At 47.2% G+C, this 14,898-nt stretch overlaps 1 protein-coding gene across 1 annotated transcript in view; it reads right to left on the bottom strand.

Annotated features, from left to right (window-relative positions):
• Positions 1 to 14,898, bottom strand: part of ATF6 (activating transcription factor 6) — a 104,928-nt gene that overhangs the window by 31,729 nt on the left and 58,301 nt on the right. The window contains exon 15 of the mRNA XM_056845688.1: positions 19 to 103. Within this exon, the coding sequence (XP_056701666.1) occupies positions 19 to 103 (85 nt within the window). The remainder of the gene's footprint in view (positions 1 to 18; positions 104 to 14,898) is intronic.

Below are 14,898 nucleotides of genomic sequence, written 5' to 3'. Positions count from 1 at the left end.
TTCAAGTTTGACACTCACCACTGATGTTTATCGCTGGCAACACTATCGACATCTTGGGCCGCCTGGTCTTATTATGGGTCGTGGCTGGCAACAACAGGTGATCCTGAAAATGTTGAAATATGCATTCAAGTTAGCGCTGGCAGTTCGGCATGTATAAATCATGCATTCACGGCTAAGATGCTTCATTGTAACAGCATTTCTAGCAGGAAGCAAGAATTCAACCCGATGCACAGCAACAATAAGCTGAGGACAGTTGTTTGCAGAAGTATGAGGAAGCCCAGCGAAGCCAGTTGGGAGTAGGTGAAATGGCTTGCTTCTGCTTGCAGCAGTGATATAGCCCTGCATTGAGAAATGGAGCTGATATTTTGATTATTATGAGCCAGATGTTACGTTTCCGCTTCACTGTCCTTACACTTCCTTCTGGCCGCCAGAGAACACTCAACCCCCACAATGACACTTCTGGGTTTTACCTATCCACCTCTGAATGCAAATGTGAGCTAGGAGCGGTGTGAGCCTAAGTGCTGTCTGCATACTGTTTCTCCTTGTTCCAGTATAGGCTGAGATGCTATCTGGCTTTCTTTAGTGCTACAAAGTCAGTTTTGCAGCATCAGAAAGGGGAAACAGCTGACCTCTGGCAGCAACTAAGTAAAATGTGTGCAACAGAACAGGCCAGGTGACAAACCAGGGCCCCATTCAGCCTCTAGCTGCTGGAGTCTACTACTGCAGAGATGCTCATAACTATACAGTTTGCGCCAGGCATATTCTCAATGGCACCTTCCCATTTTCTTTCCTGCGTGCGTCTGTTGTATATGTGCACCCCACCACACAAGTTCATCTGTGACTCTCACACCACCACACCCCTGCCTTTCTCTCTCTCTCTCTCACACACACACACACACACAGTCATCCTCCTCCTCCTCGATGTGTGTCAATCTGTGGCTCCTTCCTCTCCCTCCTCCTCTTGGACCGTCACATATGCTGTTCCTGGCATGGCACCGCTGCCATGTTCCCAGATAGCACCATTTCCAAAGTTGGGACACAAGGTTGCATGGATGAATACTCCCCATGCCGCAAGAAAAGAACTGCATACAGGAAGCTAAGCGTGTCAGAAGAAAGGCTAGGCTAGACTCTCCCTCCTACTGATAAAAGAAAGCATTCGGTCATGTGTCAACGCTCCCACCAGTGTCCAAAGTTGTACAATTGTGGAACACTTCATACCCTGAAACCTCCTCTGTGGGCAGACTAAACCAAAGCATCTACAATGAAGAAACTATTACAGATAACACAGGCATCAATTTAGTAAAGCACATGCAATAGATTCTTCAACAAATTCACTTGGGAGTTTATTTATTTATTTATGGATGTATATCCTGCCCTACCCCGGCCAAAGCCGGGCTCAGAGTAGGTTGCACATTATGCATTATAAAAACATAAGAAATGATATACGACTTAAAACCATTAATACTAAAATCAATTCTAAAATCCAATGGTACCCGTTTCATGGGCACCGTGGTCAGCGGCCACTCTAAAGAAAAGAAGTCAGGACCCACAATTTATTCAGAAGATCTAAATTAACCAAATTGGGGGGGGGGAGGAGGGAAGGGAGGCCAGCTACCCATTGTTCCCCTCAATCATAGGCCTGTGGCCTATTTAAATATTCTTGCCCCCCCTCCCCCTGGCAACTCGAAGCGTCTTACATAATGACAAGCACAAAGAGATACAATTTAAACAAAAATATACAGCCCTACATGCCCCTGATGCAATCCTAAAGCTGTAACATCATGATGAAAATTTACTTTTTCCCTTACTGTTGCAGATATAAAGCTTCGGTGTGGTCAGAGACATGAGCCAAAGGGATTTACAGCCTATGTGTTTGGAATGAGTCAACCACGAAATCCTGGACCACCCCAAGATACTGTTTGCCCTTTGGTCTGTCTGCTGCTTCGTTGGTATGGTATTCCTTACTGTTGTAAACTGACTTGGATCCTTTTGAGTGGAAAAGCAGGGCACAAGTATTTAAACAAACAAATAAAGCAAAAGCAGGTGATGAGACACAAGGACATCCACTGGCACATTCAAACAGGGGCACAGGCTGCCAGTCTCAGGTGAAGAGCCAAGAGCCCTTTGGCTCCCACCACAGGCTTGCACCACTGACCAAGCCCAGACATCAAATACTTGCAAAAAAAAAAAGGGGGGGGGAGGGCCAGATGCTCAGCTCAGGTCTTCTTCGATTGGCTTAGATCTTCCCTATTCCCTCCTCTTTCCCCAAGAGCATCCTTGATACATAAATTGCAAGGCACTTTGAAAACGCACTCCCCAGCAAGTAACTGAATTGGGCACCACGCATTAATTTGCATCTGCCCTGAAGAAGAAGAGTTGGTTTTTATACACCGACTTTCTCTGCTACTTAAGGAAGAATCAAACCAGCTTACAATCACCTTCCCTTCCCCTGCCCACACAGACACCCTGTGAGGTAAGTGGGGCTGAGAGAGTGTGACTAGTCCAAAGTCACCCAGCTGGCTTCATGCGTAGGAGTGGGGAAACAAATCCAGTTCACCAGATTAGCCCCCGCCGCTTTTGACATTTACATTGCCATTGTGTGCCTAATTCACTCTTCTCTACTTAAGGATCGATGGACTCACATTCTAGCTGTATCTGAACAAGTGAACTGTGGCTCACGAAAGCTCATACCCTGCCAGAAATTTTGTTACTGTTTATCTCAGTTGAAATTCATTGTATTAGTTTTAACCCAGTTTTCCAGCCTGTCAATATTGTCCTATATCCTGGCTCTGCCTTCTACCGTATTTGCTACCCCTCCCAATTTAGTATCATCTGCAAACTTAATAAGAATCCCTTCTGTTCCTTCATCCAAATCATTTATAAAGATGTTGAACTACACAGGGCCCAGGACAGATCCCTGAGGCACTCCACCTGTCACTCCTTTGCAAGAGGATGGGGAACCATTTGCAAGCACTCTTTCGGTGAGATCTGTCACTCAGTTACAGATCCACCTAACAGTAATAGGATCCACCTAACAGTAATAGTATCTAAACCACATTTTACCAACTTGTCAACAAGAATATTATGTGGAACCGTATCAAATGTTTTACTGAAATCATGATAAACTATATCCACAGCATTCCCCTGATCCAGTAGGTAGTAACTTCCTCAAAAAAGGAGATGAGGTTAGTCTGACATGACAGTCACATGGCAAGTGTGTGTTAAGTGACATCAAGCCGCTTCCAACTTACAGCAACTCTATGAATTAATCTGAAGAAGTGAGCCGTAGCTCACGGAAGCTTATACCCGGCCAGGAATTCTGTTAGTCTTTAAGGTGCTACTGGACTCTTGCTCTTTTCTACTGCTATGGACCGAGTAACACGGCTACCCATCATGATCAAACACACACATTCAGTAAGTCAGAGATGAGAGACACAGAACTGTTGAAAACGTCCCCTAACTGCATGCAGCACATTAGGATGGGTGGGCGGGGGGAGCATAGTACTTGATTCAGCTCCTGAAATGTTTTCAGTTACTACTGAAATGGGGGTGGGGGAGATGCTGTTTCTCATGGGCAATTTTTAAAACTGTAGACATAAATACTAAAATGTGCTATTAGTAATACTAACACACGTACCAAAAAAAAAACCCTGAAATGTGAGCCTCAAAAACCCACCATCTGCTCCTTTCATGTGAAGTGTCGGCTACAAGCAGAATAAATCACAATGCTTTCGACCACAGCACAGATGGTTTTTGGTCTGGGCCAAAGTTTACGCTTCAGATGGGATGACAACCCGAGGATCAGTCCCAGACCCGAGCGTCTGGCATGATGGCTGGAAAACTATCAGCTCGGAAAGAGGAGATTGCCAAAGAAGCCCCCGGCTCCCTCAGCCTAGTTTTCTTCATGACTATCTCCGTGATCCTCCGAGCCAGATGTTCTGCGCATTCAAAAATCTGGCCTCAGGCGAACGTGCTTCTTTAATCAAACCAAAAAGCAAAAAAGATTTTGTGGGCTGAGCAGGAGACTGACCAAGGGCTAAGCGCTCCTCCGTGGAGCGATCATGGATGCGGATCTACAATGACTGGCCAGCGCTCCTGATGCAAAGCAAGCAGCACCAAGAAGGGCCAGGTTAGGACTCAAGGAAAGCTACCCCCCACCCCCAAAGCTGTGGGGTTTTCCATAGCTCCTTAGACTGGGATCCTGAGTAGGCGGAGCCTGGAAATCTTACAGACACGCAAGGTACAGCAGAGCTTACCACCCTGCCCTTGATTCTGGCTCCTCACCCTGAGATTTTATCCCTTCCTTTTGAAGCTAAAACCCCAACCGCTGGGCTCAACCCCCCCATGCCAGTGATAATCTGGGTAACCCATTCAATTTTGACAGCCGCCTCTCACCATAGAGAGTACAGATACAGAGTAGAATCCTTAAACACTTAAGCCCTCTTCAGATGTTATGCACACGTATACCAGTAACCCAGCAACCACGAGTATTGGGAGCAAACACTTCCCACAATGCTCCCCATTTGCACGGTTACCAAGTTGTCTGAATAGGGAACATGTGTATTTACATGCAGTCCAGAACCCTGGAAAATCCCACGGGTGGTCTGCACCCACCAAAGCAGCCTATCAAAACGCACATGCAAAATACACACATTGCCCCTGTTCAGACAACACAGCAGATCTATGTGAGGTTGCCAGATTTCTGGTACGCAGAGATGTAGCATCTGAAAAGGGCCTTAGAGGAAACTTGGTTTTGCTTCCTTAGACCTCTCCTCTGCACTGTAAGGGAAGTCGCCAATTGTGTTGCCCTCCCTTTACAAGCTCCAGGGCCACCAACATACCGCTGTATCAAAATTTTACCCAACTCTCCCATCCCAGCATTGCCTTTTTCTAAAACAAGACATCCCAAAATGTCAAAATGCAGGGCTCAACCCCATCTAAAGCAAGAACAAATGTTCCCAGAAGTCTTTTGACAGCCACTGGTGCATCCCAGACTTGTCAACACTTCCTAGAAGTTCACTTTTAGCCACAGAATACGGTATCTACCGTGAGGATCTCACAACAGCCCAGTGCTTTTGTAGCGCTGTAAATCGGGTGTTCTCGCTCTTTCCCTAAATCTTAATCTTCTCAACCTGTACCTTGCTTTCCCGCTGGTTCCCTGCCCCCTCCCTCGAGCCCTGCCAGTTCCCAATTTCTGCTTCAGCAAACGGCTTCCTCCTTTTGCCCTACTAACTTTCTACCCTTGCCGCTTACAGGCCTGAGTTACTGACCAAAATGCGGTTAAACACTGGGTTTTTAGGAAGGCACAAATTTGTCGGAAGATGTCAGAAACCAAAGGCTCCACACTTTCTGCTGCAAACCAAGAACAGACCGAATGTTTGCTGGAAACGCCATCTGTAGCCTGCCAAGGGGGTTTGTGCTTTCTTTCAATTGCCACACATTTCATGCTCTTTTCATGTTTTCAGATTGATGGATTCCAGCTGCTTTCGCAGAAGGGTGGACTCCCCCCCCCACCAGTGCTGCTCATTCATGTGCAATTGAGCCCCTCTGCTGAAGCGCATTCGAACCTCCTTCCTGGTGCAAGCGGCAGACCGCCTCTCTTGAGGTTACACCCCCCCCAAAGGCTGCAGAGACGTTATTGCAGCAAGATGGGGAGCGTGCTGAGGTCCGCTTCCCGTTTGAAGTGCGGCCTTTGTAGTCCACTCTGCCGCTGAAACGGGGCCTCCGTGCGGGTGGAACTTCTGCCTGACGTAAGGCACCTCTGTGCCGAGAACAGAAGCAACTGAGGTTACCTTCACGTAGGCCAGAATATAGCCGTCATGTGTCTGCTTCTGGTTGTTGGCTTGTCGGTTCTTAAGAACAACTGCAGGAAACATGTAGATGTTTGTGAGTTTGTAATAGGAAGCAGTTGTATAACTTTACTATTGATGTATATGTTGAAGGAAGCCATACGAGGGGGAAACAATACTTCAGACAGAGGGAGCTGGTTACACGTGGTTCAAGCACAAAGGCTATACAGGTTATTCAGAAGAGACCGTTTTAGGATCATCTCTGTTCTGGAGTTTTTGCCAGGGAATATGATGCTATAATCCCATGTTTGAGCACAGGCCAGGGGCCTTTTCTCTCTCTCTTGACAACTGCACAGTTTTCCTTCAGCCATCTAGGTTGAGAAGATGCACCCAGCCCACAGAGAAACATGCCCATCGCGCCATGGGATGCCATATCAAGCAGCCTCTAAAGACCAAGCTAGGCATGATTGCAGGAGATCCATGTCTGGATTTCCTACAGTCCCCTCCCCCAAAGATGCTAAACAGCCATAGGGAACCCCAAATTGAACTGGGAGGAGGTTAATCTTCCTCATCCCATGCACAGTTCTCCATCTTTAACAGCACAACCATAAAGTCAGTCTGTAAATTGTTGAGGATAGCAACTAAGCCCCACATTTGGCATGACTTGGAAATAGGGCATTGAAGCATCTTATGGATCCTGTAAACACGGAACAGGATAGCACAGCAGCCAGAAACGGATGGCTCCTGGGGTGTACTGGGCTTAATCCCAAACCCTCTCTGTCTATGTCCTGCCCTGGCATAAAGTGTTGTTATTGTTGCTGTTGAATTGTGGAACTCCCTCCCCCAGGGTGTCCCATTTTGTTGTTCGTATTGACTCACTACGTGCAATCCGCCTTGAGTCCCTGTGAAAAAGGTGGACTATAAATAACTTAAATCAATAAATGTCTGGTGCCCTTTATTTTATTTTTTTTGCCATCAAGTCACAGCAGGGGTTTCAACCTAGAGAGCAAGCGTGATGTAGTGGTTAAGAACGGCGGTTTGGAGCGGTGGAGTCTGATCTGGAGAACCAAGTTTGATTTCCCCACTCCTCCACATGAACGGCGGAGGCTAATCTGGTGAACTGGATTTGTTTCCCCACTCCTACACACAAAGCCAGCTGGGTGACCGTGAGCTAGTCACAGCTCTCTTCGAGCTCTCTCAGCCCCACCTACCTCACAGGGTGTCTGTTGGGGGGAGGGCAACGGAAGGTGATTGGAAGCCGGTTTGGTTCTCCCTTAAGTGGCACAGAAAGTCGGCATATAAAAACCAACTCTTCTTCTTCTTCTTCTCAAGGCAAGAGAAGTTTAGAGGTGGTTTGACCTTGCCTGCCTCCCTGTCACAATGATGGTAGTATATTCACTGGAGGTCTCCTATCCAAATACTAGCTGGGGCCGACCCTGCTTAGCTTCTGAGATCTGATGAGATCAGGCTAGCTTGGGGCTATACAGGTTAGGGCCTAATGTACTAGGACAAATGATATATGGAGAGATATGATATTTGCGTAATTAATTCATTCATTAATTTGTTCTGTTTCGGTATGTCTTGTAGGCCATAACAAAGATTGACTGACTGGCTAGCAGACCATCACCACCAGAGCGGCACAATGTCATGCCAGTGTAACCCCATAAGCTTGCAGGAGAAACGGAGAATGCTGCCCCGTTTCTGAATGGCCATTTATGCAGGGTCAGTTTTGATGCTCGCTCAAACTCTTTTTTTAAAATGCCTATCCATGGTCCAGATGCAAAAGGACAAATTCCACTCCCCCCTCACTCGCCTGCTCCTTCGTTCTTTCCATTAGCAATCACCGTTTGCATAGCTAACGCACGGCTGTGGTTTTGCATGCTTCCCTGAGGGGATTCTTCGAGGCGGGGGTGGAGCAAACACAAAAGGTCCGTTAAAGGGTGTCTTAAGAAATATGAAGCAGGTATGCAACGGCTTCACGGTTACTTCTGGAATGATGGTTCAGCGTGAAAAACTCAAAAAAATATACGGGGCACTTCAGCCTGGAATGCGCTGCTAATTACCAAGCATAAATGGCCAATAACTCCCAGCTACGCCAGCTATTGCTCCAACTTGCCAAAGACTCCTACTTATTCCTACTTGCTCTCCTACTTGCCAAAGACCCCTGTTGCTTTGCAGGGTCACACCCCCGTGGAGCAACTCAGGCTGAGAAAGCAGACAGAGTTCCAACGCAACTCCCTACAAGGCCGAATGACTGGTCCATCTCCCCAGTAGTGAATCTCTAGGAGCCCACACCCCGAGAGGGTGGGTACTATAACCAGAAAAGCACCTAGGTTGTGCCACTGTCAGGCACATAGCTCACCACCATGTACACAGTGCATGAGCCCCCGTACCTATCGATTGCCACCAATTAATTTAATTTCTTACTATCCTTATGCCTCTATTGGCTCTTTGCAGGCAACCCACAAACGGGGAGGGGGGGGAGCCAACTGGCAGCAGCTGGCACAACTTGACCAACAGCGGCAAAGATCAGTGGGTGTCCAGCTGCTCTGCTGAGGTGTTGCCAGCCCTCTTGCTCCAGCCCGGCTCCTGCACCATTGCAAGCTGCTCGACAGCCAACTGTTTGTCCAGCACAGTTTTCCTTCTCGTGGACATGCAGGGACAGCGACGCTTCTGGGATTGTGTAGTCTCTTGGTGCTCAGTTCAGAGGCAAGGGAGGCATGCTAGACCAGGAGAGCTGGCCGCCCCTCTCATCTCACTTGCCTTCAGAATGCCATTCCTGATCCTGTTCAATAATCATGTTCACATCTGTGTCTGGGAGAGCCAGTCAAAAATCTTACATTTTTTTTTTTTACATTTAGTTAAGCCACAACTAGTAGCCTACAAAATTCAAAAGAAAGTGAGATTAACATTTTAAAGAAATACTCAGAGTAAGACTTAAAGTAAACTCATAGTTGATGGCACATTTTTGAAAACTGGACCACAAAGGTCATAGAATCATAGAGCTGGAAGGGACCACCAGGGTCATCTAGTCCAATCCCCTGCACAATGCAGGAAATTCACAACTACCTCCCCCACACACCGCCAGTGCCCAGAAGATGGCCAAGATGCCCTCCCTCTCATGATCTGCCTAAGGTAATAGAATCAGCATTGCTGACAGATGGCCATCTAACCTCTTCTTAAAAACCTCCAGGGAAAAAGAGCTCACCACCTCCCAAGGAAGCCTGTTCCACTGAGGAACCGCTCTAACTGTTAGAAAATTCTTCCTACAGTCTAGACGGAAGGTGGTTAGAAAACAAAGCAAAAGTAGACCTATCCATTACTGTTCTCTCCCATCCAATGCATCATTCAAAGTTGCTACGCCAAAGTATAAGACAAAGTACGTGAGACCCTAGACGCAGCTTTCTCTTCTCAAAAGGGAATGCCAACGAGTATAGCTCTCAGGAAGAAGCACCTGTAGAGATGGAGTCCTGCCTCAATGGCTCTCCTTAAAAATATACTTTGCATCATAGGGAACTTCTTTACCCTGGCCAGGTGTGCAGCCCTACCATCTGCTATGCTAGAGGGGAAATTAAAGAAGATACCCCGGGAGGAGAGATTCTGCCCCTGCGAATCAGGGGACTTAGAAACTATTGAGCATGCCCTCCTGAACTGCAATTTTTATACATTACCTGTTTGAAGTTTATTGAGCCCCTCTTTCGAGTATGGGACCTGACAGGACAGGATTGAGGTGCTCCTACAAGGGGATAATCCTTCAATCACTCTTCAGGTTGCGAAATTTTGCACGGCAGCAATGAAAATTCGACGCCATAGAACAGTCTCTTAGCCCAATTGACAGATGTGTCTCGGTTGCAATTTTTATAAGACTCGGACTGTAATTTTTTGTTTGTAACAGTATTTTAGTCCATGTTTCCCGTTTTATCTTGTGGCTATGGGCCGCAAGTAAGTTATCTATCTATCTATCATAGGGAACTTCACAATTGCAGACAGTTTCTCCACCTTCTGAGTAGCCAACAAATCAAGGGGAATGGGGGGGGGGGCAGAACATCATCCGGAAGAACAATGAGGCAACTCATAGTTTGGTATACAGAACAGCCCTTTACCACATCAAGGAGTGGCATTCAGCACAGCCTTCTTTTGTGGTTGCATCTTTGTTCGAACACTACCGCTGAAATGGGGCTTAGGCCTCGGTATTCTCTGACCCCCCCCCCCAAAAAAAATCTTTAAAAACAAGATAAATCAAAAAACCTGTAAGAATGTGACTACCACATTTAAAAACCCCGCATACGAATGGAGCTTCTATTAAAAGGTTCAGGTTTCTCCAACACAAAAGCAAAAGTATAATCAATTGGCTTAATCTGTTTTTCAGAGACTACTTTTCTGCAGCGCTCATTGCGTTCCAATTCTATGGTCAATCTGTTTTTATAGTCTTTGTGCTTCTGAGAGAGCGAAGAAACAGCAAGAGGGGCTTCTTCTTTAAGCACTCCAGCAGAATCAGTCCAATTCCACGCTTCATAAAATGGACTAATGTTTCAGATTACCCCTTTCTGACAGTCCCAGACAGGATTTTATAAGAAATGGCTAGCCGCTGAAGTCTGCAGCAGCCCCCAGTTGCTTTGCATTGCTTCAGTCTGGCTCTGTCCTGCAAACAGAGTTACCAGACCCCTAGAAGATCAGACCCTGAGCTCAAGGATGTCTCCCCGCAGATCATGGGTGCGGGGGCCAGGATGGCACCCAGATGGACAGAGCTTGGATGTGCCCCATGTGTCTTTGGCTGGGTGGTGGAATGAATGGCAAAAGCTCTCCCCAAACCAAGGTATAAAAAAAAAGTCTCCCCACCCCCTGTCCCCAGTTTGGCCCCTCATCCTTGCCCCAGAGATCCTGAGAAAGAGTGAGAAACCCTGAAACCTCAGGTCAAACGCTGAGACCCAGCTATCTTATCTGGAACAGCATTTAAGGAAATGCATTTTTTCTCAGAGTGAAGAGGTAAAGCTCTCCTCCCATTTACAGATTTTCCCCCAAGTGATGTGAATGAGAAAAGCATAATTGCAGAATGAATGAAACTTTGTCATCCCTTAACACTTTACTAACATGTAAAACAGCTGAATTCCATTAGCAAACTCTGGGGAAGATGATGTATAAACAAGGCTAAACACATGATCCTATAAATCTTTTAAAAAAGAATATTCCAAAACATAGAACAGACTCTGTTCCTGTGCATTCAAAGAGGAAATGATGCCCACAGAATGTGGAATGTACATGTTGGATGCTCCAAAAATGTGCTCCTTATGTGCACAGGGATAATAAGCCTTGGTAGTCCCAAGGTACAAGCCAATTATGTACTTTGCATATGAGTAACATAACCCTCTTTCTCTGCCTTCTAACTCATATTCTGTCTCAGTGATTCAGGGGTGGCAAAAGACTTCACCGCAGTCTCACTGCGTGAGCAAGGGAACTAGAAATGTGACCCAAAGTTACGAGGCTGCGGCAGCAAGGGACCAAAATGGACGAAGCAGCTGAACAAGAGATACAGGAGGCTGTGATGACACATGGTAGGAAATGGCTGATGGACACAGCCCGAAAGTGAGCAATGAGCCGCTGGAACAGAATTGACCCTCTAAACCAGGGGTGTCAAACATACGGCCCGGGGCCGAGTCCGGCCCCTCGAGAGCTCTGATCCAGCCCGCAAGCCATCCGAGGCGGCCACCCCCACCCACCATCCCGATCTAGGCTGGCGAGGAATGGCCGGTCCAACCAAGTGATATTTATGTTATATGCGGCCCTCGTAACAAATGAGTTCAACACCCCTGCTCTAAACTCAGAACGGTGGATTAACCAGGCAGGGACTAGAGATGCAATGCTTCCAATACTGCACACCTTTATAAGCAGCTTCAGAAATCCTGGCCTCGGGTATAGCCTTCAGTCTGGATTGAACATTAAGAGGGGAAAAAATAGCTCTCCTAAAGACGTGTGCTCTGCTGGCTTTCTGCACCTGAAAATCGCTCCAGCCTTCGATGCAATCAGACGTCTGAAGCCAGATTTTGTTTTTCAAAATGAAAAATGCATTAAGTACAATAACAGAAACCGGCATTTGCTTCTCTTAAAACTATAGAAGCTAAAATGACTACACTATCGTACTTTGATCATATTATGAGAGGACAAGAGTCACTGGAAAAGACAATAATGCTAGGAAAAATGGAAGGCAGCAGGAAAAGAGGAAGACTCAACATGAGATGGATTGACTCAATCAAGGAAGCCATGGCCCTCAGTTTGCAAGACCTGAGCGAGGTAGCTAACAATAGGATGTTTTGGCGGTCATTCATTCATTAGGTTGGCAAAAGTCGGAAGCAACTTGATGGCACTTCACAGAGAGAGAGAGAGCTTGTCATTATTTTTTCAAGCTTGAGGTCTCCGGGGAAGAGGTTACACAACCTTCTGCCAGGACGCGCCATCTGCATTGAGGGGGATGGCGTTAGGCCCGATGCTCTACAAGTAGGGTTGCCAGCAGGCCCGGGAGGAAATGGGCTGCCCCTTAAACGCATGGAAACATGCAGCTGAAGCTTTTTATGGCATGGAAGTATTTCACCAGGTCAACATCACCCCACCAAGCCTCTACTAAAGGGACAGGATGCTTTTCTCCAGGCCTGTTAGCCAACCTATCCATAAAGCTGCCTCCAACTTCAGGACTCGATATGCAATTCTGCCATTTTTCTTCATTTCAACAAGCTACTCAAGTGGTTTTCAAGACAGCATGCTTATGCCCCCTTCACCACATATATAAGAGGATGTATAATAGACAAGAAGAGCCCCGTGGCGCAGAGTGGTAAGCTGCACTACTGCCGTCCAAGCTCTGCTCACGACCTGAGTTTGATCCCGACAGAAGTTGGTTTCAGGTAGCCGGCTCAAGGTTAACTCAGCCTTCCATCCTTCCGAGGTCGGTCAAAGGGAAGATGACTGGGGAAGGCACTGGCAAACCACCCCGTAATGTGACGTCGGGATGTGACGTTGCCCCATGGGTCAGGAATGACCCAGTGCTTGCACAGGGGACCTTTATCTTTTTATAATAGACAAGATCCATGACATCCACTGCTCGGCTGCATGCTGCTGCAGAGCTCATTTCTGGATGGCAGAACCAGTCGTTGGCCACTGCCAAAGATGGCAAAATCTGTCTGGCCAAAGACCAGAGCATGGGGAAAAAATCAACATGTGAACCGAAGTCCAGTAAAGGGTCCGTCATACTGCCTTCAAGTTTTATCCTTTATATTTTATATTTATCTAGCAAAATCCTAAAAAAGGATATTGCAGAGCTTGAGAAGGTGCAGAAAAGAGTGACCAAAACGATCAGGGGGCTACAGCAACTGCCCTATGAAGAGCGGCTGAAACGCTTAGGGCTGTTTAGCTTGGAAAGAAGGCAGTTAAGGGGAGATATGAGAGAGGTCTATAAAATTATGCATGGTATGGAAAGAGTGGACAGGGAGAAGCTTTTCTCCCTCTCTCATAATACTAGAACACGGGGTCATCTGCTGAAGCTGGAGGTGAGAGATTCAAAACAGATAAAAAGAAGCATTTCTTCACACAATGTGGGGAGGGGAGGGGCCATGGCTCGGTGGTAGAGCATCTGCTTGGCATGCAGAAAGTCCCCAGTTCAATCACCGGCATCTCCAGTTAAGGGGACTAGGCAAGTAGGCGATGTGAAAGACCTCTGCCTGAGACCCTGGAGAGCTGCTGCCGGTCTGAGTAGACAATACTGACTTTGATGGACCAAAGGTCTGATTCAGTATAAGGCAGCTTCATGTGTTCATTGCAACGCATAGTTAAATCGTGGAACTCCCTACCCCAGGATGTGGTGATGGCTACCAACTTAGAAGGCTTTAAGAGGGGAGTGGACATGTTCATGGAGAATAGGGCTATCTATGGCTACTAGTCAAGATTAATACTAGTCCTGATGCATACCTATTCTCTTCAGGATCAGAGGAGCATGCCTATTATATTAGGTGCTGTGGAACACAGGCAGGATGCTGCTACAGTTGTCTTGTTTGTGGGCTTCCTAGAGGCACCAGGTTGGCCACTGTGTGAACGGACTGCTGGACTTGATTGATGGGCCTTGGTCTGATCCACCATGGCTTATCTTATGTTCTTGAAAAGCTACCATCCACACACTGCCTCTAGAGCAGCAAAGGGATCTCAGAAGTTTCTGCAGCCCAGTCAATCTGTACATGAAGAACCATGGTAGCATTCTAGACTATACCATTACAGACTGCAGACGGGGGCTTCCCTTTTTCAGTGTAGCCCTATGTTAAAAGTTCCCTGCGTGTGGTAAAACCAGTAAATTTGAGAAGAAGGTTCGGCATAGCTCTCTGCCCAATATATTAAAGCTTAGTACTGAGGCTATCGTACTTTGGTCACATTATGAGAAGACAAGAGTCACTAGAAAAGACAATAATGCTAGGACAAGTTGAAGGTTGAAGGCAGCAGGAGAAGAGGAAGTCTTAACAGCCCATTCCTGAGCTTTTGGTGTCCAGGGAAGGCGGGGAGGAGGCACCACTGCGGCGCCTCCTAAGCCATTCCATGGCCACTGAAAGTTTGAAAAAGCCCTTTAAAGGCTTTTTTCTTTTAAAATGGGGCTTTTCGCCCCATCGAGAATAGCGAGGCTTTGACTGTTAACAAGCAGGCGCAGCCTTGCTCTTCTTCCCGCCGGCGTACCCAGGGCAGCCCCGCCCCTCAGAATGCCCCGGAACACCGGAATGCTGGCGCAGGCCTTTATGCTGGTGGGACGCTGGCAGAAGGCCCAGTTGGCGTCCTGGGGTGGTGCTGCCACGGCAGCACTGGGAGACTGGCATCCGGGCCTCCCCGGTGTTGGGGCCACTTACGGCAGTGTAAGTAGCACGAACACTGGCGTGGGGGCCCCCAATGCCAGTGCCGCCCCTTCCTGGCCTCCTGAGGACTTTCGTCCTCAGAATTCAGGAATGCGCTAGAAGACTGGTAGCTATAAGAACCTGGACATAGTTCTTCAGTTTCAGGCACAGGCCCATTCCAATAATGACAGGAATAATGTGGAAGATGTGTGTTTTAATTAACCTAGGGAGGTTTTGTTGAGCTTGCTAAAAAT

Source organism: Euleptes europaea, chromosome 2 (assembly GCF_029931775.1).
Source record: "Euleptes europaea isolate rEulEur1 chromosome 2, rEulEur1.hap1, whole genome shotgun sequence".
Lineage (NCBI taxonomy): Eukaryota > Metazoa > Chordata > Lepidosauria > Squamata > Sphaerodactylidae > Euleptes > Euleptes europaea.
The sequence above is the reverse complement of the archived record's forward strand: the minus strand, read 5'-3'. Positions and strand labels throughout refer to the sequence as shown.